General features: G+C 39.4%; 2 protein-coding genes across 2 annotated transcripts; both read left to right on the forward strand.

Annotated features, from left to right (window-relative positions):
* The first annotated feature begins 1,340 nt into the window (after positions 1–1,340).
* LOC128738914 (uncharacterized) lies at positions 1,341–22,934 on the forward strand. Its single transcript, XM_053834398.1, has 4 exons — positions 1,341–1,574; positions 1,638–1,715; positions 16,476–16,645; positions 21,704–22,934. Exons 1-4 carry the CDS (start codon positions 1,413–1,415, stop codon positions 22,920–22,922), a joined length of 1,629 nt encoding a protein of 542 aa, XP_053690373.1. The 5' UTR covers positions 1,341–1,412; the 3' UTR covers positions 22,923–22,934.
* LOC128738913 (uncharacterized) lies at positions 11,499–16,268 on the forward strand. Its single transcript, XM_053834397.1, has 4 exons — positions 11,499–13,284; positions 13,346–13,498; positions 13,586–14,506; positions 14,566–16,268. The coding sequence occupies exons 1-4, from the start codon at positions 11,745–11,747 to the stop codon at positions 16,107–16,109; spliced, it is 4,158 nt and encodes a 1,385-aa protein (XP_053690372.1). The 5' UTR covers positions 11,499–11,744; the 3' UTR covers positions 16,110–16,268.
* Positions 22,935–24,251: the final 1,317 nt, after the last annotated feature.

Genomic DNA, 24,251 nt, shown 5'->3' on the forward strand with positions numbered 1-24,251 from the left:
TTGTTGGTATCGACCGTGTCGACCATATCGACAAGTCACCAAAAGTATCGAGTTTTCAGATATCGATACGCCAATGTACACACTCAAAAATCTCGGGTGCTTTTTCATTTCGACGTATCTGCAAATGAGAGATTCTCTTCGTGATTTGTCGACCAACATTTGGCCTTGCCAGCGTTGCTGATATTGTTCAGGGTTTTGCGTGAGAAAAAAAGAAAGGGAAGTATTTTTGCTTTTGTCAACACTCACGCGTTGACAGTTCGGCACGAGATTTCCTGTAAGTGCGAGCAGCCTACGAAATCTCTTTCAACGCTGGCAAGGCCATTTGAAAAGGGCGGATAAGCCAACTGTCAAACAACTGTTTCCCGTGCTGGAATTTTGTCAATCCGCAGATGACCCCACCGGAAAGCAATATCAATATCAGCAATATTGTTACTTCGTAAAATGTCGACCAACATTAGAAAAGGGCGGATAAGCCAAACGTCAAACAGACCGAGCGAGGGTTATTTTTTACTGGAGCAGCATAGGAAAATGAACTCTCACTCGTTCTGTTTGACAGTTGGCTTATCCGCCCTTTTCAAATGTTAGTCGACATTTGAAGTGATTAGCCCCGTGTGATTACCAATGATTATTGATAGTTATCATGGATCATTACGTTGATTACCATTGATTACATAATTTAGACGCAACAGAGATTACTAAAGCAACTGTTCTAGAGTGACTATAGTCGCAGGCATATGAACGGTATGAACAAACCGGGTAAGAGCTAGGTAAGAGTTAATTTTCCTATGCTGTTCCAGAAAAGAATAACTCACCCGTTTTATTTACATTTGCGGCATTCACCGAGAAGAACGCCTTATCAAACAAATATATAGAAAAAAGAAAGAGAATAGGTCTCGGATAAACACCTTGTAACAACTATTAATATGTACTGTCGATCACTCTTCCGATAATTTCAACATAGTACTTGTCGAATGAAGCTTTTGTTCACCTATTGCAGCGTACCCCGCTTTACGCAATATTTGAACGGATCCTTATTTCAAGTAGTCGACTTTACAATAGAGACCCATGTAACACCATGTAACCCACGAAACACGCGTTACATGCGTGTTTCCTGGTGTTTCGATCTATCGATATATTTTTGAAATCGAAGTCGTGACGGGAGCTTACGAGACTGTCAAGAAGTAACAACAAAAGTAAATTATTATTCTTTTTCTCTTTTGCGCATACACGGACCATACCCAATAATTATTGTAAGTTTTTTTATTACCAAGTTTGGCCTTGGGCGGAGCGAGAGGCTTTATAACAGTGCTGTTTTGTTTACGAATTACGGTTGAAAAGGTATAATATTTTGCATTGCAGTTTGAATTGAAATTTGTTTTATATATTGTGCTTAAGTTCGATTCCAATGCAGGATGGATGCATTAGATCAAATTAAGCTTACGTATAACTACGACCATAGTTGTTATTATGACGAAAACAACAAGATTCGCTTTGATCCACCTGTTTACGAGCAACGCTACTTGATCGTTCTTCGTTTGTTAGAGTTGGAATTTTGGAAACAAAATTTCAAAAAGGTAAGTTTTCAGTAAATGTTTTACATCTGGCTATATAAATGTTTTGTCCAATTCAATATATAGATTGTTGAATTCGGATGTGCGGAAATGAAGTTTTTTACGCTGCTGAAAACCGTACCAGGAGTCAGACAGATCTTGCAGGTATGACGGGTTATGCTTTTTCGTAATGTGAGGGTTGCAAATAGTGCATAATTCAAGTATTTAAAATCTAATGCATTGTTTCTGTTTAAATGATAATTCTGTAAAAATGAAATGCGTCAGAATGTTTTTCACCCGTTTAACAGTTTTCTATTGTTGCTCGAGAGATGCTATACCTAGTGTTATTTTTTCAGATAAAAATTGTATAATTTCTGCTACATACGTTATATATACCTAATTTATTAGCCTTTATTGATCGGATTCCTGGTCTACGTACTACATTTGTAATTTGATAGCAAAGACTAGTAATTACAGTAATACCTCGATATAAGGCAACCTCGATTTAAAGTAACTTCTGGATTTCTGGATGTATCACCAAACCACAAGTTCAATCACCATAAAATTTGGAAGCTAACGGTTTGAAAGGTTTCCCTTTCATTTGCAATCAATTTCATTCAAATATAAATTAATTTCGTTTTTGCTTTGTTATAACGTAGCTTCGATATAACTCAACGAAAATAATTTTCTGATTTTCTCCATATCGAGGTCTTACTTTTACTGTATTTAGTTTATTAATATTAAAATTTCGGATGTTACAAATTTTGACCCTCTATTAATCAAAAAGGTAAAATAACATCGACAGGCTCCGGATCCTTGTTATTTGGGCAAATTTAGATTAAATTTGTTGAATTGAGGAAATTGTGTTTTCAATGGTCAAAGTGTAATGCCTCAATTTTGATCATCTGGGGACTAACAGATAATAGATAGTATTAAGAAATGCAGTTGCATTTCAAAGGAATAATGTACAATAACATTCCAGGAACATTGCAAAATAATCAAGTCTCATATAGAACGCACAGGATATAATGATGTTATGCTCATTTGGATACATGTTTTGCAGCTTGTTTAGATACAACGGATTCATCGTCGCTTATCTATGTAGTACCCTACCATCTATACGGGGTACCTGCCCCGGGTCACATACTCAGCAACAGGGCAGTAGTATAAACATTGGCGGAATTACTTTGCTTTGCACTTATTTCTAGGGCCTTCGCTATACTGCCGTGAACCACGTAACAATCCCATTTATATAGGAAACTCCATAGAAAATGGGAATCGCATAACAATTCATGGCATTTTTTTCGGCCGTTACGTTTCATCGGTATATTAAAATTTTATTTGCAGTTATACATTAAAATAGTGATGCAAATAAAAATTACTCTCAAGTTTTTATTAGCAATACTAATTTTGGTTTTAGTGATGGCGTTTTGGTCATCCGGGTTACTGGTAAACCAGTTTATTTGCTGTCTAGGCCAACGTTTCAAGGACTTTATTTCCTCATCATCAGGGCAACTACGAAAATACAGTTTACATTTACATTGAGTTACAAAGTCAATTTTTTACACACAAAACTTACAAACATATTAAACTAATTCTTGTCAAGTTTGTTGGGGTGGGTTTTTTCTGCTATTGGTCGAACTACACTATAAAAACAGTACAATTTATTACAAACTACTGGGTAGGTCTAATTTTGAAAATTCAAATTTGAATACCGGCGAGCAAAAACTTACACAGTCATTCCTGTACACAACACAGTACGGTTATGACTTTCAGGGAGCGTCAAAATGGAGAGTACTATTTCAACCTGATTTGAGAGTGTGTATCATTGTGTGAGGGACCGTAACATACCAGAATAAGCTATGCTCAGGTTGTTTGTGTCTGTTCTGTAGTTGATTGCGGTTCTGTCACAAGCAATATGGCACATTTCAAGCACTTGTAGCGCTTGAATTCTGTCGTCGGAGCTTAATATTTTTGTGTTGGTTAAATCAAACTTGTGTTGTTCCTCGATCGCATGTTTCATTAGCGCAGTCTTTTTGAATTCCTCGTCTCTGTCCGTGCGCTCGGTGTCTGAGGTTTTATACTCTTCATAGCGTTTGATGAGAGAGCGGTGGCCGGCGATCCGATTTTTCAGCTGCTGTGTAGTCATACCAATATAAGCACTATCACAATCAGCGCATGGAATACGGTAAATTACGTTTCTCATTGCAAGATGCGGTGAGGAATCTTTGCAATGGGGAATCCGCTGTCTCCAGCATTGGCTGATCTTGTAATGACCACATTACTTGACGATGTGCTTACCAAGATCGACATCACAGTTCCGTGCATCAAAAAATATGTCGACGATTTGTTCACCGCTCTTCCAGCAGACAAGATTGAGTATGTAAAGAATGCTCTCAATAGCTTTGACTCGCATATTCAATTCACCTACGAGTCAGAAAAAGACAACCGATTACCATACTTAGATATGATTCTAATAAGAACCGGGGAACAAAAAATTCTCACTGATTGGTATCAGAAATCTGTAGCGTCGGGCAGAATTTTGAACTTTTTCTCACTCCACCCGCTGGTACAAAAATTAAACACGGCCACCGGCTTCATTGGAAGGGTATTTCAGTTATCCACGAACAAATCGACCGATGAGAAAAAGGCAATTGTACGCAAGCAATTGCTTACTAACAACTATCCGAGCTCACTGATCAACCGTCTGATCAATAGGTTTATCAACCAAAGTGGACAAAATTGTGAAGAAGTGAACTCGGAGGAAAAAGTATATCGATCGTTGCATCATGTTGATACCCTCACCCCTGCATTGGCAAGAAGTATTAAACAAAACTTCAAAAATGTCACTAAGTTTCAAATGCGTCAAAACCAACAGATTACTATTCACGAAACTCAAAGATTCCTCACCGCATCTTGCAATGAGAAACGTAATTTACCGTATTCCATGCGCTGATTGTGATAGTGCTTATATTGGTATGACTACACAGCAGCTGAAAAATCGGATCGCCGGCCACCGCTCTCTCATCAAACGCTATGAAGAGTATAAAACCTCAGACACCGAGCGCACGGACAGAGACGAGGAATTCAAAAAGACTGCGCTAATGAAACATGCGATCGAGGAACAACACAAGTTTGATTTAACCAACACAAAAATATTAAGCTCCGACGACAGAATTCAAGCGCTACAAGTGCTTGAAATGTGCCATATTGCTTGTGACAGAACCGCAATCAACTACAGAACAGACACAAACAACCTGAGCATAGCTTATTCTGGTATGTTACGGTCCCTCACACAATGATACACACTCTCAAATCAGGTTGAAATAGTACTCTCCATTTTGACGCTCCCTGAAAGTCATAACCGTACTGTGTTGTGTACAGGAATGACTGTGTAAGTTTTTGCTCGCCGGTATTCAAATTTGAATTTTCAAAATTAGACCAACCCAGTAGTTTGTAATAAATTGTACTGTTTTTATAGTGTAGTTCGACCAATAGCAGAAAAAACCCACCCCAACAAACTTGACAAGAATTAGTTTAATATGTTTGTAAGTTTTGTGTGTAAAAAATTGACTTTGTAACTCAATGTAAATGTAAACTGTATTTTCGTAGTTGCCCTGATGATGAGGAAATAAAGTCCTTGAAACGTTGGCCTAGACAGCAAATAAACTGGTTTACCAGTAACCCGGATGACCAAAACGCCATCACTAAAACCAAAATTAGTATCGTTGGTCAAACAAATCTCTCTACATTAGCAATACTTTCCTAATTATAGGTCTTTCAAAATTTAAAAATTTTGGTCGATTGAATTTTGGCCCAACATATGCGTACGTGTATGGGGGCCTTAAGGCCCCCATGAAATGAACAAAATGTTAGAGGTTCATTCCGACCGAGCGCCGAGTCGAACATTTTCTTCTGTCAGTTTGGTTCGTGGCACTCACACACAAGCGAGCGTGTTGGACGAACATGAATTCACCAACATTTTCGGCCAACATGTACGTACGTGTATGGGGGCCTTTAAGGTTTTGCAAGGTGACGTCACGAATGAACCGGAATGAACGCAATTCACCCATTTGATATCCACTCGTGGTTTGTTTACTATTTATTAGGCGAACGCGATATACATAAATTGGAGTTAAACGTTTTAAAGGCGTATTATCCAGCAGTGTCGCCCTCCAAACTACTCGGAATGGCTGTTTTTGTGCTTTTCTGACTTGCCGTTAAGGCAAGGGACTGGCAACCCTATCCCTACTCAATGTGTTTGACAGTAGCCAACATCTACTGCCGGCGTGGGTATTATTTGCAAAAATCTGGCTAAGATTTAAAAATACTACCCGTCTGCCAGCATACCGGCTTTGCAGAGTGAAACGAACAGAACGTATAGCGGTGTCATGCTACTTCATTTACGCAAATGGTTAGATGTTGACTCCAAAAACATGGCTGCCTAGCAGGACCGTGCGTTAAGGCCTTAAGCAATATTCATTTTCAACATGTTAACCCATGTTCTAAGTCCATGTAAACAAACCACTGATAGACGTCAAAGAAGTGAGGTTATGCTCGCCCATGCAAAACCTTATAAACTGTCGTCATAAATTGCCTTATTATGTTTCCTGAAACCGACACAAAATGAGGTGGCGCTACAGGCGTTTTGCTTTTAATACGCAGCATTCACACGGCAGGCACGGCAGTGAAGTGATGCGATCAAGCCAACAAAACATAATTACGTAGAAGTGAAGAATTTTACATGAATCTCAATAACAATTCATCGATAAAATAATTTACTATCAACTAACAGAAAACGTTGCCTTTAGGACAAGAAATAAATGATGATTCAGCGAAAATCACGTGTGGTGCTGCAGAAATATCGTGTGAATCGTTCTTTTACACGCACACTAGTGATCCGATTCGTATGAAGTAATTTGCGGTTTCGTCACTAACGAGAATGACATTAGCTGAGGCTCGAGTATGTAGGAGTGAGAGGGGAGCAAAGAGTGGAGAAGATCCGGGAGTTTGGAATTTGATGTTGTTGATATTATTCCTACTGCAAACAGCTTCAGCGAGGTCCACAGCTAATGTCAAAAAATCTTTATATGTGTGCAGGGTGGAATAAGGTTTTGCAAGGTGATGTCACGAATGAACCGGAATGAACGCAATTCACCCATTTGACATCCACTCGTGGTTTGTTTACTATTTGTTAGACGAACGCGATATGCATAAATTGGAGTTAAACCACAGAGAACAGATTAACAGGCTCGAAGTAAGTAATCGATTTTTTGCGTGTAAAATCTGTCGGTAGCGCCCTCCAGAAATAGTTTGCTAGACGCATGAAAAAATATCCATGTACCTTTATCAATATTTCTTCGTGCTGGGGTTACATAGCAGCGATGGCAGCGACATCAAGATTTAAGGCCCCCATACACGTACGCATATGTTGGGTTGGTAATGAACAAAATGTTGGAGGGTCATTCCGGTCGAGCGGCGAGCCGAACATTTTCTTCTGTCAGCTTGGTTCGTGGCACTCACACACCGGCGAGCGTGTTGGACGAGCATGAATTCACCAACATTTTCGGCCAACATGTACGTACGTGTATGAGGGCCTTTAGTTTGCCACTTACTGCTCGAGGGGTGCTCTATTGCAGGATTACTCGTAGATTACATAAAAACCTTTTACACACTTTTTGTCAATTACCTGGTAGTCTGTTCTCTGTGGTTAAACGTTTTAAAAGCGTATTATCCAGCAGTGTCGCCCTCCAAACTACTCGGAATGGCAGTTTTTGTGCTTTTCTGACTGCCGTTAAGACCTTTAAGCAATATTCAGTTTCAACATGTTAACCCATGTTCTAAGTCCATGTAAACAAACCACTGATAGACGTCAAAGAAGTGAGGTTATGCTTGCCCGTGCAAAACCTTATACTTCATAGAAGTGATCCAGTGATCCAGCTATGTTGCCTTCACCTATTTTGTTTGCAAACATCAAAGTTCCCACCGGGGTGCTTAGGACCAGCATTACAATGTTACGCATACGTACTAGTTCCACGACTGCGTCTCCAATGCCTTGAAAGTCCCATCATTGCCCAGGAAACCTTCTCCACTCTTCGCTCCCCTCTCACTCCTACATAAACGATCCGCAGCTAATGTCATTCTCGTTAGTGACGAAACCGCAAATTACTTCATTTGAATGTTGCATTAGTATTTGTAATATAATGTCAAATGGCAGAGCTTGCAAACATAAACATAAACACAGCTGATCCGCTGCCAACCGCACCGACTACGAACATCCCGAAATATGGTTTATTTTCTTTATCAAGACATTCCGATTCCTCTAATATTTGCAGCAGCAATCCTATTGATCCTATGCATTCAATAGAATGGCTAATTAATTCATTTGCATTGAAGGCGAGTTTTTGATTGCTGGTCAGCTGTTAGTTTGTTTACTTTCTCTAAGCTTCCCAGGTAACCAATAAGCATTAGTATAAGCAGTATATCAATCGTTTATTAGCATTCCTGGCGTTTTATACTGCAGGTTGCTGTTTACCAGCCTTTTGACTGCATAACTGTTGTAAATCGGCATCCACAATTCTATTTAAATTCTTCTTGTCGGTAACTAGCTGCAAATAAGCATTGTCAGCACTATAAGAGGGCCTGCAGTAAAGTAGCCGCATATTTTGCCAAACAAGCATTTAAGTAACATTTAAGGCAACTTACATGCTTATTGGCTTGCATTTAAATTGCATTGGAAATGCTTATTGGTTACCTGGGTTATCGATGCGGCAAAAGCGGAAAGCTAAGCTCATTGATGTGGCGAAACTTTGAGACCGTGGTGCTGTTTTTTCCACCCCATCGACATCTCTGTAACGAACTGCAGTGAACGTCAGCGACAGCATGTCCTGGGCTCAAAATTTGACAGCGGGCCCAAATCAGACTGCTGGCAGTTGAGTAAAACGCAGTGCTGACATGCTATCTCATTTTCGCACATACGAGATGTTGGCAGCGAAAACATTTTTTCAGAAAGCGCTAGTGCAACGAAATATGTGCGCAACCAAATATCTTTTAACTAATTCCAGATTATACGTTTTATGAACACGTAATAATCTTTTTTCTAACGACGTATAGCAGTCGGCTTTACTTTTCTGTTGGGGAAGAATAAATGCTTAATGCAAAAAATGTAGATTCAGGCAAACTGAATATTCTTGATATTAGGCCAAAAATATAGACTTAGCGAAGGTGAGAGTCGAACTCACAGCTCCCAATATCTATTGACCAAACTCGTGATTTTAGTCATGACCTTGAAATGCGGTCAGGCATATATTAATATTTTTTTGAAACGATGATTCTACAATTGATGAAGGGACGGTAAGGGAAAGTAGTGAAGAAGGATTTTTTAGGGAATGAAGGGGAAAGACAAGTTGTCGTTGTGACTCCTATCTTTTGTCCAATGCTGGAAGGTGCATGGGTCGAACCAAGCTATAATCAGAGATTATAACTGGATTTGAACCCACAACACCTGCCAGGGCGTGTGGCTCGCTGGTACCCGTGTACCTTTGAACCATAGAGGCGCTGGACAAAAGAAGTCTGCCCCCCCTTCCTTTCCACTCTTTCCCCTTCATTCCCTAAAAAATCCTTCTTCATTACTTTTCCTTACCGTCCCTTCATCAATTGTAGAATCATCGTTTCAAAAAAATATCCCAATATCTAGTTGAGCGTGTTGTTTAACCAATTACACCACTAAGCCGTGGTGGCATAAAGTTTGGAGCCAGGCAATTAACTGGTAGTGAGATACCGAGAGCATATGCTACACCACAACACAACACAACAATGAAGATCATTGCATTCTAATTTATATTTGTAATTAAAAATGTGCGAGGATTAAATTTATTCGAGTGAAATAAAAATAATTAATCTCAAATAGTTGTAGGTTCTGCTGGTTTGATCACCAGAAATTTAAGCAAAAAAGCAGCACGCAGAACTTGTTAGCAACTAAAGTAATTTCAGAACTTCATGTAGCATCCTAATAGCTTTGAAGTATCTATGAAGTACTCACTTCTAGTACTTCTACGTACACTTGATATACACTACTAATCAGCAAGGAAAGTCTACGGAACTGAAATTGAACTAATTGTGAACTTTTGAGTTTGCTTGGGATGTAACTCCAGTACAAAGTAACATTGGTAAAGGTGCATGCATCTTTTTAAGGCGTTTGGCAAACTATTTCTGGAGGGCGCCACCGGCAGATTTTACACACAAAAAATCGATTACTTCCTTCGAGCTTGTTGATCGGTTCTTTGTGGAAAAAGTACGCCAAAGATACAGAAACCGGACCTGAATGAATAAACCTATTTAAAGGGTCGTTAATAAAAAAAAAGATACAGAAACGATTTCATGTAAAATAGCATTTTTATGAGCGATAATAGTACAATTTTCCTTGCGATTAGCAATAAAGATAAAACGACAATAATTGTATTATTTTGCGACAGTTTTAGAGAAAGTGGAGTGAAAATAAATGCTTTTTACGCTGATCCTAGCCTGCCACCCCAAATCGATCCGTAACGACCGTAAGTCCGTAACGACTGTAAAGGCCCAGACACAATGCATACGGATTTGCAAATTGACAGTTTTTCCATGGGTTTTCTGTCAAATATCCGCAACGTAGTAAAATCCGTATGCATTGTGTTTGGGCCTTAACACTTGTAAATAAAAAAGCGGATTTTTTTTCAAGGGAAAAGTAGAGTGACTATATACAGAGTGGCGACAATGTCAAAATTGGAATGATAATTATCTGTCAGTGTCATTCCAATCGAGCAGACAACCTATCCAATGCGTATGCAGGAAAGAGAAAGAAAAACCTAGGATAAACCGCATTGCATACATTTGGGATGACTTGGCGCCACTCTGTATATAGTCACTCTAGGGAAAAGTTATGTCTGCCGGCTGTCGAAAAAGCTTCCGTCTTTTTCGCTGTCAGTGATGTCTGTCAGATCTCAGAATGTGTTCGAACCTGAGAGAGAGTCGCGGAGACGGTCTTCTTTTTCTTATGCTTTGGCTGTTCTTCTTCTTCCTATTACGTTTGCTTTCATTTTCGGGCAAATAAATGAAACTTGTGCGTGAACATCTCATTGGACGTGTGAAGTGTGCATTTTATAATAACATATTTTGGTGTTAATTGTCACACGGGCATTTCAGTTTTTGCAAAAATGTTAATTTACAATTGAGACAAACAAGACTAATTCAATTCCGAATGTGTTTTTCACAAAAACACCGGCAGAAAACTTATGAGAATTAACAATACTTTTCCATTTTGGGACAACGATAACGACTGGCTGCATTTGACAGATCGTACTGGCTGCATTTGACGTTAGAATTTTTCCTCTTCGCGAATCTCTCTCAGGTTCGAACCGTTCGAACAACTCCAGGTTGTTGACAATCGTGCTTTTATTATTTGATGTTATTGACATAAATTTCAGTGATCAGTTCTAATGCCATCCAGAAACTTATTGATATTTTTATGAATAGACAGTATACCGCACTTCCCACCAAACTGGACTCTGCAGTTTGAAAGTGCGACTGCCCAAACTGCGACCAACTGAAATCACTGTAGTTAGAAAGAGAAAGAGCAACAACGAGAATGTTGCTGTTTCGTTCCGTCATGTACATTGGTATTAGGGAAAATAGTCCAGATTTAGCTGCCAGGCACAATATATATCATAATTTTTTGCATCAATAATTGAATATTGAATATCACTTGAATATTATTTTTGTAACAAGACTGTTTATTATGTTGTTCGTGTTTCGCCATTTTTTTGTTGCTCAAGTTGAAAGAAGCTTGTCTTGGGGTTACATTGCAATACCATGCGAATGACAAATGTCAAAAGTTTCTGGTTTCTTGCTTTTAACTTTCCGACATTTGAGTTTCACTCGTTTGTGGTTGAAAAAAGTTCACTTTTGTTAAAATTAATTATTTTCATGGTGCTGAACTTTTTAACGTTATCATAGAATGATAAATAAGCTGGCGATAAAGTTTCATTTTGTCTAGCAGTAGTTTTCAATGGACTGTCAGTAGTGTTGTTGAGCAAAATGGAGTGATTGCCGGAAACGTTTAGTTAACGCGACAGCACGCACTATAGAGCTGTAACCTGTCTCAAACCGTAACATTTTTTTTTCTAATGGTTTTTGAAAAGGACAAAGGAGAAAATAAGGATGAGCACCGACGAGTTTATTTATAGTGTGATCAACAGTGATAACGTAGCGCAGTTCGATTTGAACTTGATTGCCAACACGCTGGCCAATGTAGATTCTTTGATCCGACAGATAAAGAGTCAGCAGGTGGAGAACGAAAATCTGAAGGAGAAAATTTCTTCATTACGGACCACCGCATTGCAAATCAAGCAAATCTATCAGGATGAGAAAGACAAGAATAAAATAACGGTGAACCGTGAAAAGGATTACATAAGGCAATTGCAGATACTGGAATCGAGAGCTTTAGCTGCAGAAAATGGTCAAGTTAATGCGGAATTACGTGAAAAGGAAACAGTGGCTGAACTTGATCGGCAACTGCAAAACAGCAAGCACCGCTATGATTCTCTTGCGTGTGACATGGTCAAAAACTGTTCACTGTTATGGGAGAATAGTTTGCTTCCCAGTGATCAGCAGATGAGATTCCGAGATGTCAAGAGCCACGTTCAAGGCCTGATTCAATGTGGAAAAGAAATTCCTGAAGATGTTGTTGCCTCTTTGAATCGCAAAAAAGGTTCCAGAAAACGTCGCAAATCAGAAAGTGAAACTCGTGACCAAGCCACAATTACCGTCGCTCCATCGTGTGTTTCAGTGGGTGTTAACACTGCTAGAGAATTGCCTTGTCAAGCAACTGCATCAACATCGACACATGATTTAATGAACAACAGTCTTCTTGAAACCGGAAAGAAACCTAGAGCCCCTCTAGTTGACAAAAGTACAATGTACTGCAGTTCGACCATTACTCGGTCTACTTGCACATCTGCATTTATAAAAAAAGTCGATGTTGGCGTTAACTTTCCGGAAGTGGTTCCAAAATCTATAAACGATATTTTAAAAGAATGCGTCGTCGAGCTTCCATCGCTTCTTACTCCGATATTGGACGATGTTCTTGTTCATAAAGAATCGGTACATACGCAAACGGAGCCATTGTCGACGGAAATATCTCAACCAAAGATACAAAAAGTTCATTGCGGAACTAATACCAACTTGCGAAACATTCGTCGGAGAATAGACTACGTTCGTAAGATGGAAAATGTGTCTGTCAGCAGTCACTTGTTATCCAGCATCAAAAAGGAAGAATCGGTGTCACCAACTGCATCGATCCTGAACCTGCCCGACGCATTTCATCAATCGGAGGATCACCCTGGGGTCAACCCGCAGCTATCGCATTTATGGGCCTTGCTAGGCGAAACAATGTTCCGTCTGTTGGGAAGCGGTCGTTTATTTGACAGTCAGTGCTACAATACTATCAATGAGCGAATGACAATGATTAATAGCTTGATTGATTCGGATACCGTCCGGGGCAAAGAAATGATGAATAAAGTTTTTGCAGCAGCATCGGCTGCGATAATATCTGGTGAAAAACAGTGCGGAGCTGGTAAAGGAGTGGTAGGTCGACATCAGGAAAACCCGGAGGAATCTGTTTATGCAAATCATGAGAAAAACATGTCAGCATATGAGGAGGGTAGCGTTTTGATGCAAGAGCGGCAGGAAGGAGATGAAGGTTTGTTAAAACCAAACCAAAGCAGCAATTGCAAAAATGATTCGTTTTTTTTTTGTTTTAGAATCACAAAATAACATTCAACCTGAAACTTGTCTTGAAAATGACATAAATACGAGCGAAATCATACCTACACCGGAGTTTTCCACAGTCAAAAATGTTGTAGCAGTTATTGAAACACCAGAGTTCTGTGCAACGGAAGTTTCGATTCCATCAGGTACGTTCTTTGTCATTCCTTTTTCTATATACCTTAAATAAAATAGATATAAATGTAGCAATAATTGGATTGGTCATATTTTTTCAGAAAATTCTGTGAGTGTAGAATCTGAAAAAACTAACGAAAGCTCGGTAATAGCCCCGGAAGCTACTTTGTCATCAACTGTAAACGAACCTGTTCTAGAATCAAGTTCGTTATCTGTTGAGGATACTACTCCCGTACTAATGGAACAAAACGTCGATCCAGGATCAATTGACGTTGGACGGGTGGATGCATCTGCGCTTGAAGAGAACGATGAAATAGCAAACCAACTGAGACTTATGGAAGAAGGCAATGTGTCTTCGAATGAAGTGCTTCCAAATATCGTCAATTATGCTGCTTTGCTTGAAACCAGTCAAAAAAAAATTCTTCATGTAGTTCGTGATGAAGATTCGCTTTCTAGTAGTACTGAAGATGAGCATGACCAGATGTTGATCATTGAGTGTTCACCGATACGCTCGTTGCCTAGACCAAGCTGTACGACGGTTGGTAACAATGGGACACTGATATCGCCGATTAAGGTAAAAGAAACTAATGAACTGGTAAAGGACCAGTTTAAAACACCGACGAGTCCGGCCATCAGTAAACGAAAGCTGCGAGAACGGCTGGAAGGTACACCACCAAAGCGAGGCCGATTGTCGCCAACCACAGAGGCACTATTGGAGGACGACTGGGATCGGAAGTTGTTGTGTATAAAGAATTACTTTAGCTATCCGTCGAGTTTAATTCCTATAGAGGATTGTCAAAGTTCTGATGTTGATGAGAATGAAGCTGATGATAAGAAAAAGACGCTAAGTGGAGTTAGAGAGTCATGCATGCGGCCGGGTACAGTAGAGTTAATCCACAGTGACGATGATACAGAACAAGACTTAAAACCTGCAGCAAATTTATTGCATCTTATGCAAACTCAAGTGGATGCTACAATAACTACTGCAAACCTGCCAAGCTCTCCGAAATCGCCTATGGAGGGTAAGAAGTGTTTTTTTTATTATACTAAGTTCTGGGGAGTAACTTTTATTCTTTTTCAGATTCAGCGAGTGGTTCTCAATGGAACGATTTCAAAGTACCTCTTAGTATCGAAACGGGATCTAACGAAACCCCTACATTTAACACGGATTCACCGGAATCGCCTCTGCTAGAAGACTCTCCAATGTCACCTGTGCCTGAAATAGAAACTGATACACTCTTCAGCTGTGATGATTCTCCTATGTCTCCTCCAATAGATAGCCGCATGTCTATCTATAACGAAATAGTGGAGCCACAAATCATCCCATTGGAACACGTCTACGCTAGTCATTTTGCTCGCAAGCAGGGTAGTACACCGATTGCAAAAACCATTGCCCTTTACAGTAAGAATAGGCGCGCTCAAGTGTTGCGACAGTTTCCTTCGGAAGCTGCTTTAATTCAAAACGTTTGCCAAATTATCAAAAACTACATCAGCGATGATTGGACAATAGACACTTTGAAACAACGAAGTGAAGAATTGCTAGGGCTAACCAAGGATTCGCGGATAATATCTCTGGCAATGATTGATAGTGTCATCTCCTATGGAGATATGCCAGTAGATGTCCAGTGTTCCCCTCCAGCACCTCCGTTGCCTAAGGTGGTCCAACAACTGGTGTTACTTGCAAAAACATTGAATGAATCAATTTTCAATCTTGACAGAGTGATGCTGCAAGAAATCGATCGGAAAGTTTTTACGTTAAAGTCCGATAAAGAGAAGTTGGAAGAGTTAATCGCGGTAACGCATTTATATATTGGAATTTGCGACTGTAATCGGTTATATGGTTGCACGGCTAGGCTGTACATTTTCAAAAGCTTGTACTATTTTAATTTTAAAGGACTACCTCTATTGTACCATGTACTGAAAGCTTTCCCACATGCTCTGCCAAAGAAAAGTAGCATGCATTACGATAACTCTGATGCAATGGTGAGCACACTCCGAACAATTCTAATGAATCTTAACTACAAGGAACGATCCAGTGATCTAAATGCTCATATGTTTAAGAAAACTGAATTACACAAGCTGCTCAAATTTTTTTACGGCTACCAGCAAGGCTCACCAACATACGAAGAACTAATCGTTAATTTAGTGGAAAAGATCAAAGCCAATAAGCTTCGGAATGTGGACTACTGCTTGATTCTAGTGGCCAAACGAAAAGGATACGAATGGTCCAAAAAACACATCGTCGAGAAATACCTCTACCCCTTATTGGACGATTATCTGAAACGACTCGATGCGGACGGAAAGCTGAATGAGCAAGTGGTCTGTTTGATTTTCACAATTTCATCCATCCTGAAAACTTCACCTAATGGTCAGGATATAACGGGTTTTATGCAGAACCTAGGTCGTATCGTTCAAATGACGAATGGTAATCCAATGGTACAGGAATCAGCCGTTGCCGCATTGCTACGCATGTCACGGTATGGTTTCGCAGATATCTATGAATGGTTGTGTAAGTGGCGGCCCAATTACGCGGTAAGCGTCAGGACGAAACTTATGCTGGCTACGTTCGTCCATCGAAAAGAGCAGCGGTTCTGGCAACGGCTCTGCCAGAAAACGATCGTGTAGTCTGTGATTAAAAAGGAGCATTGGGTTGAAAAACCGTAACTATTTATTGTATGATCGTTGCGTATGCTGGCGGTTCATGTTTCTTAGGAAAAGGCTGGGAGTAATATGAATAGAAGATAAGCGAGATTTGTGCATCTTTATTTTTATAAGGAATGAAAAACTGAGACAATCAGTTTATAATAAAGATGTTTCCTTTTACTAATAATGAATTGTATATAGTTAATTGCGAAATTAGGAAATAAATTTTCAATGGGGAGTATCCCATTTTTCAATCTGTTATTAAATCTGTTTTTTTTCTGCTTGCTTATGATGGTAGTGAGAAAATAAGTATAAATGTTGTAAGCATATCTATATTTACCCCTGTAGGTTGACATTGACGAAGAATTACTAACGAAATGGAATCATAGCGTTCGACCACTATTTATGGAATACATTCAGCGAAGACTAACCGAGCTTTCCGTTGAAGTATGGCGTGGGAGTATTTCCGCTTTCCACGAATGTCTCAAAGATACGGACGTTGTGATAGGCATCGAAATGTAAGTAGATATATGTATTTCTATCTGCCAATAAATGTGTACTGTAAAACGACGCACTTAAAAATTCCAATTTCGTCGAGAATGACGAATTTGCGAGATATTCTGTAATCAATACTAAAACAATTAAAATTAAAAAATTCAATTAAACTTGCACAACCCCCGAACAGTTTAAAGGAACTCATTTGTCATATTTTAATAAGAACTTTAAAAAACACTATAAGAAAATGCCGTCTTTCGGCAAAGTTCTGTAAAATAACACTACCTAACTGGTCTCCCAATTGCACCAAAAGCACTGAGAGAATGCATTTTTCTGAATGCATTGGCAGTTTGTTATTCCCTGGGATGGTGCATCACACCTCCCAGTAGGTCTCGAGGTATGACCTAATAAGCCAGCCGTCATATGTTCGAATCTCGACTGGGAGAGACTGTTAGAGTCAATAAGATCGTGGCAACTGGCCCTGCAACTGTCTTGTACAGCTGGCCGCGAAGTCTGTCGTATAAAAACAGAAGGTCAAGTTTCGATAACGGGATGTAGCACCTAGGCTTTGCTTTGCTTTGGTGCATCACACCAAATACAATCGTTGTTTGACATCGTATCCAAAAAGCAAAGTATACAACCTATATTCCATTTGACCTTCTGTTTGATTTATTCGACAAGTTTCTTATTTGACTGGACGACAGATAGCGTACCTCGAGGTCAACTGAAAGGCCAGAAACACTCCTTTTGCTTCTCTAGCAGCTTAGATCCGGGATGGCTCGTGCTGTATTAAGAACTTGTCTCCATTGTACTCAGTCTAGTCTACAATCAGTCAGGTTACTCGTTGCCACTTCGTTTCGACACTCGCCAGTCCGTGTTTGAAGAGAGAACAGATTTCACTGCACATGCTTTCACTATAGGGCAAAATATCTTTACATTGCATAGAGACTTCTATGCTTCTTGCTTCTTGTAAAAGTAATTTTGCTCTTGGTTTTACATGAGAAATTGGGGATTGCTTGCTTGAAAACGCTGGATCTCTGGATAGGCAAAGAATACCTCGTGACGATAAGTGATTCCCATGTAAAAAATCTGGGGAATACGATGGAGTTGGAACTTTTGAGATCAAATTGTATGCAATGAGAGAAAAATAGAAATTTAGTTTTTAAATCGAATTAAAAAATATTTGGCAGAACTGGTGCTAAAAAGTTGGGCAATTTTCTTTGAAAATGTGTAGTGTCTTTCTAGACTGAATAGTTCCGGAGAATAAGCAAAAGAAAATAGGCGGATTTGACGAAAACAAGGCTTTTGCTTATAAAAGGGAGGCTCCCATAAAGGGAGGGGGAGTCCGATCGGCACCAACCTTGGGATTTTTGCTTTTTTGATCCAAAACGAACATTCTGACCGAATTTGGTAAAAATCCAAGAAGGTCGATTACGCGGGTCTCGGACACTTGGCGTGGAATGACCCATACACATTGACAGTTTTCCGCTCAGTAGACTAAAAGAATACCTACTTTGACTACTCCGCCCCGATAGAATAAAACTGATGTATGTATGTTAGTATCTATGTATGTATGTATGTGTGTATGTATGTATGTATGTGTGTATGTATGTATGTATGTATGTATGTATGTATGTATGTATGTATGTGTGTATATGTATGTATGAAAGTATGTATGTATGTATGTACACAGAGAGGAAAGCCATCTTCAGTTCAAGGTCAAGTGGATTTAATTGAAACTCACGTTTAGTAAATTTTTCTGCCATTTGGAAATTTCTTGTGCAAATCCTCCTCCTATTGCCTCAAACGGCATGAACGCCCAACCTACTTGATGATTTACAAAAGATAGCATGTCATTTTTTGTTCGACAACAGATACAACCGCAGTTAATCCGCACATTTATCAATCTCTACTTGTAGCTATCCGCAATCCTTGACTTGTACTTCAATCAGTATCACTCACTAATAACATCTAACAACTTCCCAAGTCTATTCCTTCGTGAATAATTTATTTTCTCGAGTGGCTACTTTTCTCCTCTGTTTTTTCTAATCACACTTTTGTTTATTTTCCGTGTCATTAGTGGCATTGACGCAGGCAGTCCGGACGCTCGGAGGGGGCACGATTAGAGCGCAAACGCTTGGGTTTGCCTCACTCCCCCCGGTGAACTTATCCCGTTGCTGTGGTTCATCTCGTGTCTCTCCAAAGGCCCATTCAAAGAGTTGTTACGCTCCTTAGACGAACAGTTTCGGGGAAAATTTGATTCAACATCTTCGACAATTTCCCAACATTCTCGTGTCATTTCGTACGCCTGCTGATCATCGACAGGTATCCTCGAAGTCACCTTCGCCAAAAATGGTTGGTCATCACTTGCGACAAATGTCAACCTCGTCAAACCATTGCAACGTTATCGTCACATAGGCTCAACGGCTTCGTACCTCCTGATGACCCCAGTAGTAGGGGTAATTTGACTTCAGTGATGCTGCAGACTTCTCGCCTTGTCTTACACACGTTAAGCGGCTGAGCATTCAGCATACATTCGATCTCTATGAGCACTAATCGTCATGGAGGAAGAACTGCCATCCGAGATGGCCCTGAAACCGCATCCTGCTTTTTGCACCATTGACAATTTTTTCTGGCCTTCTCAAATGCAACTCGGGGGCGAGTAATGGTAAAACGCTACCGCATCTCGTTGATGGCTATTCCAAAGTTTCGATGGTGGAACCTCTCATGATAGCTGATAATCAGTAGATGTGTAACAGAATGATCTATGATGACCCGCAAGGTTATAGGATACTTCCCATCTGTGTCCAGGGACAATTACATTCCTTCGCTTTTCGTTGCATTTCCAAGACTCCTTTGTCATCTAGGATCGAGCTATATTTCAACAACACACTGTTCTTTGATATTTTCGTTGGTTGATTGCTTTCTCGCCCTGTTGCCAATATTGCAACTTCGAAAAGTACGGCAGGACGCATCAATTCCTCGTCAGTCTTTGAACAGTATGGCCGGTCACTCTGTAACACGTTTCGACAGGAACTTCGGTTCCTTATACTATCTGCCATTAGAATTGACATCCGGCTGTCGCTTCTACTTTATACCGTCATCCGCAACATAACATTTTGTGGGTACCCATTTCCAGTCATGGATTTCGGAAACCTCTAGGATTTCGCTCATACACGAACTGCAACGAAGGGAGAGCAACGTCGCTGGTCACTTCGTAAAGGGTGTTCACGGTAAAATTGCAATACATTCAAATTGCTCTAACTTTTGAACCTTTGAGTAAACTTAATTGAAATTTTGCATGGAGAAAGTTCAAAGTGTATTGTTTACACTGTGCGAATCTTTTCACCAAGTCTGCAAAGATCTGAAAAAATCCGAATTCTATGACTTCTCGTATCACAAAATGTTTCGAAGAACATCCAACATCGTTCGTTAGCCAAGGTGCGGAAAAAAGTCGTCCGTATATTACTGAGGATCACACTCGCGTAGATGGGGAACTAAACTTCTCTGTTCCAGATGTGGCAAAAAACTGAATCTGAGCAAAAGGTTCGTGCAAAAGTTGAAAGTTTACCAAGAAATTCTTGATATGGCAAGCAATTTGTTCATGTGGAAAGCGGAGTACGCGTTTGCTATAATGCTATAATGCATATAATGTCGGTTTCGTGCCGAAAGATCTTAACCTCCCAAATAAGCCGGAGCTGCGGCCAATCGAAAAAAACAGAAGCACAAGCTTCTGAAACGTCCTAAAGTAATCCAAACAGTTGAAGAAATGTAGAAAGAATGGGTAAATATGCAAAAGCATGTCATTTTTGAGTTTGTGCAAAACGTCATGGGTGGAGTTAAGACCAAACCACGGCAGTTAAGGCAGTCGGATACGGAGGCAAAATTGAATAAAATAATTTAATTAAGTTTAATTGCAAGAGCAAGAGTGGAATAATAGTGGAATAAGAGTGGAATGAACATTGCGTCATCACATTGCGTCATAGGAACAGTCCCATTTTCTATGAAGTTTCCTATATAAATGAGACTGTTATGCGATTCACGGCGTGTATTAGCTGCATTGCTGAGGAATTGTTGAATACGAGTCGAATAATCGTCATACAAATGTATCAGCAGCACCACTAAGAGCAGGTGTAAAATAAAAGGTGCTTGATGGCAACCAATAACTTGAATAACACTTTATGATTTCACATCACGCCGATATTCGAATGAACTTTTTTGCGTCAACACTAAATTATCAATTTGCAACCGAACTCAGATAAAGCTGCCGAATTTGTTATGCACACAATTATTTAACAATGAATAGATGTGATAAAGCGAGATACATTACTTTATTACAAATAATTTATTAAATGTTTAACATGTGCTGAATAAATGTTTCTAAAGTAATTTTGTACAGCAGATGTCTAACATGATTTAAGAAACTACTTTTCGGCGCTTGAATGTATTTTAGCCGACATTTATTTCACGCTTGACAAACTTAAACTTATAAATCTACATCGGTTAAAAACTCAAATAAAGTAACTAAAATAAAGATGCTTTCTGCATATTTTTGTTTGTTTTTGCTTGTCTAAATGTCAAACTGCTGTAGAATAAAAACGTAGTTTCAGCGTCATCAACAAAAGTTGAATAAACATATCCATACGTCCTGAATAAACGTTTTACTATTAGTGACTATACGTTTCATGAACGACATCCAAACACATCTTCCACAGTGCTGTTTAAATTCTCAAAAACTTCCTGCATTGAACAGAGGTATTAAAACATACTTTAAAAGCAGCTATACAGCATGTGCTGAATAAAAGCTGTCGGTTAACCGTTTAATAAGTAAAAATTATTCCTTGGAGCGTACCAATACGTAATTTTTCAATTTAATCATAATATATAGCCCATTTTTTGATCATCAGGGTGATACAATGTTTTGTTTTTTTTTAACGTTTAAAAACATAGGGTCTTTATAAATTCTTCAATTGAATTACTGGTATTGTCATCGGGAAAAATGCTTTTAATTTACTTAATCTAATGTTAATCTTGAGCAAATTTAGACTGATTCATGCTACCCTTTCGTTTATGTATTCCAGTATTGAGCATCTTTTCCCTGAAGTTCTGGAAGGGGTTCCGCACAACGTATTTGGCTGTATCCGTCCAAAGGTAGCAATGTTCAGTACCCCAAATTCCGAGTACAATGTGCACTTTGATGGTTTGCTTGAAAACGGGTTCCGACATGAAGATCACAAATTTGAGTGGACTCGAGCCCAGTTTAGGGAGTGGTGCGAACATATCTGCCAGCGGTATCCGGATTATACGGTAAAGTACTTCGGTATTGGTCCTCCGCCAAAGAACTCTGCAGATGTCGGATATGTGAGTCAGCTGGCAGTGTTCGTGAGAAAAGATTTTTTGCAAACATTAGTTGCTGCGACCGTTGAGCAGCATGCCAACGAAAATGAAGAGCACACAGTTGCCAACGGAAATGAAGAGAACGCAGTTGCCAGTGGAAATGAAGAGCACGCAGTTGCCAATAGAAATGAAGGAAACGCAGCTGCCAGTGTTCCGGAATCCGCAGAGGGGTCGATTAATGAGGAGGCTGAAAAGGTGCCAAAGATGTATTTCGATGAAGATGTTGGCGAAATTGTTATGGTAAGGGAAGAAAGTGAAGAAGCTGTCGAAGCTTCAGTGGAAGGAACAAATGCACCAGTTTGTGCAAATGATTTTGATGATAATGATCTACTGCATGAAGAGGCGGATATAAGTAGTGATCATGATGAACCTAATGGGAGAGATATTGATTTCTATATCCCAATCGAGCGATCCCGTAATGATAGCGGAAATTATGACGACGAACCATTGGATCCTTCCAGCGACGAATATAAGCTTTTGTACACCGTTGATTATCCGGTGGTCGAGCCGGACATTCGAAACCGATCCCAGAAATTGACCGATGATGCAATGTATCAGATTCGAAAATTAAGGTACAACAATGAAGACCAGTTCTATAACTATGAAGATCATTTATATCGAATACCATTGCAATTAGTGATTGACTGTATGAGTCTGACGACGAACATAGAAGAACTAAAACCAATTTTGGTTAATGTATTACTTCAAATTTCCGATGATAACATAATTGTTCTGCAGGGAGATGAGTCGGGTTCCGAAAGCGAAGAAGATTTTGAATATGACCTCAATGAAGGTTCTCCCCATGGTGAGGATAACGACCATCCACAGGGACCAGTGAACGCCAAAAACGACGAATCAAACAAAGAAGTCGCATTTCAAAATGACGTCGAACTGTGGGATTAATTTTTTTGTAAAAAATCAATAAAAGATGGTAATCCCAAAATTTATTTACTTTAAGAGAATCGTCCTGACTTTTCTTTCGTGTTTGAAATATGGATCAACTAATCGCTTTCCGCTTGGGAGGTATAATCTATAGAGCAAGGAGGAGCAAAGGTGCGTTTCATTGATTTATCAGTGGAAATTTCGAGTAAATTGACTATATTGCATCGGTATGGATGGATGACAGTAATGCATTTGTAGTAAACATTTGTTGTGTACGAAGCATAATTGCTGAGTTAAGTGAACATTTACACTTAAGCTCCAGACACAATGCATACGGATTTTTCTACATTGCGGAAATTTGATAGAAAACTCATGGATGTATACACTTTAAGGGCATTTTGAGTAGTTTTAACCAGGCTTCATTCTCGGTTTTTTGCTCAGTAGATGCTCAGTTGTCAGCAGCGCCTCAAAGAAACAGAATTCGAAAAAGTAGTGTGAAGGGCAACTGTAGAGCCAATTATTATCTACATTATTGTTGAAGAAAGTATAGTTCTATCTTTTGTATTTACGGCACTATACGATTGCTACCCCCGTTGGTAGCAAAAAGAGCGCTCATTTGGCTACCAACGGGGTAGCAATCGCATAGCGCCGTAAATACAAAAGATAGAACTATACTTTCTTCAACAATAATGTAGATAACAATTAGCTCTACAATTGCCCCTTACATTACTTTTTCGAGTTCTTTTTCGTTGAGGCGCTGCAGTCAAATGAGCATCTACTGAGCAAAAAAACGAGAATGAAGCCTGGTTTTAACTAAGTTTTAGCTCAATCCAAGCAATTTACACGTAATTTCATTAAGGAGTGTAGGTTTGTAGGTTTATTCCTAGGTCTACTGACCTCTATTATTTTCCTTCAGTTGGTTCCGAACAAGCGATAGCGAGTAAGGAGATCACGCCCGTGAAATGGTACTTTCCGCGTAAAGATTTATCGCGAAATACTATATTCCGCGTTATGGTCAACCGAAAATTGGTTTCCCGCGAAATGATTTTAAGCGAAATGATATACAATCAAAGTGAATATTTGAATACTATCAGCTTTATTTTATCTGGTGTAGCAATGGATTGAGTTGTTTTCTACTTTACTGTAAGAAAAAATTGAAAATTTGTGTATTAAACTACCCATATGATTTCATAGGTATATAACTGCCAAAATGAATCATCTAAGGTTGAATTCCTCAGAAACTTGTAAAATCCGAGATTTACAATCTCATAAAAACTAAAAACAACTTCAAACATCGCACTTATGCCACACCCTACTCTATACAGGGTGTTAGGTAGCTTAGTACAGATA

The sequence above is a fragment of the Sabethes cyaneus genome, chromosome 2 (assembly GCF_943734655.1).
Source record: "Sabethes cyaneus chromosome 2, idSabCyanKW18_F2, whole genome shotgun sequence".
Classification (NCBI taxonomy): Eukaryota; Metazoa; Arthropoda; class Insecta; order Diptera; family Culicidae; genus Sabethes; species Sabethes cyaneus.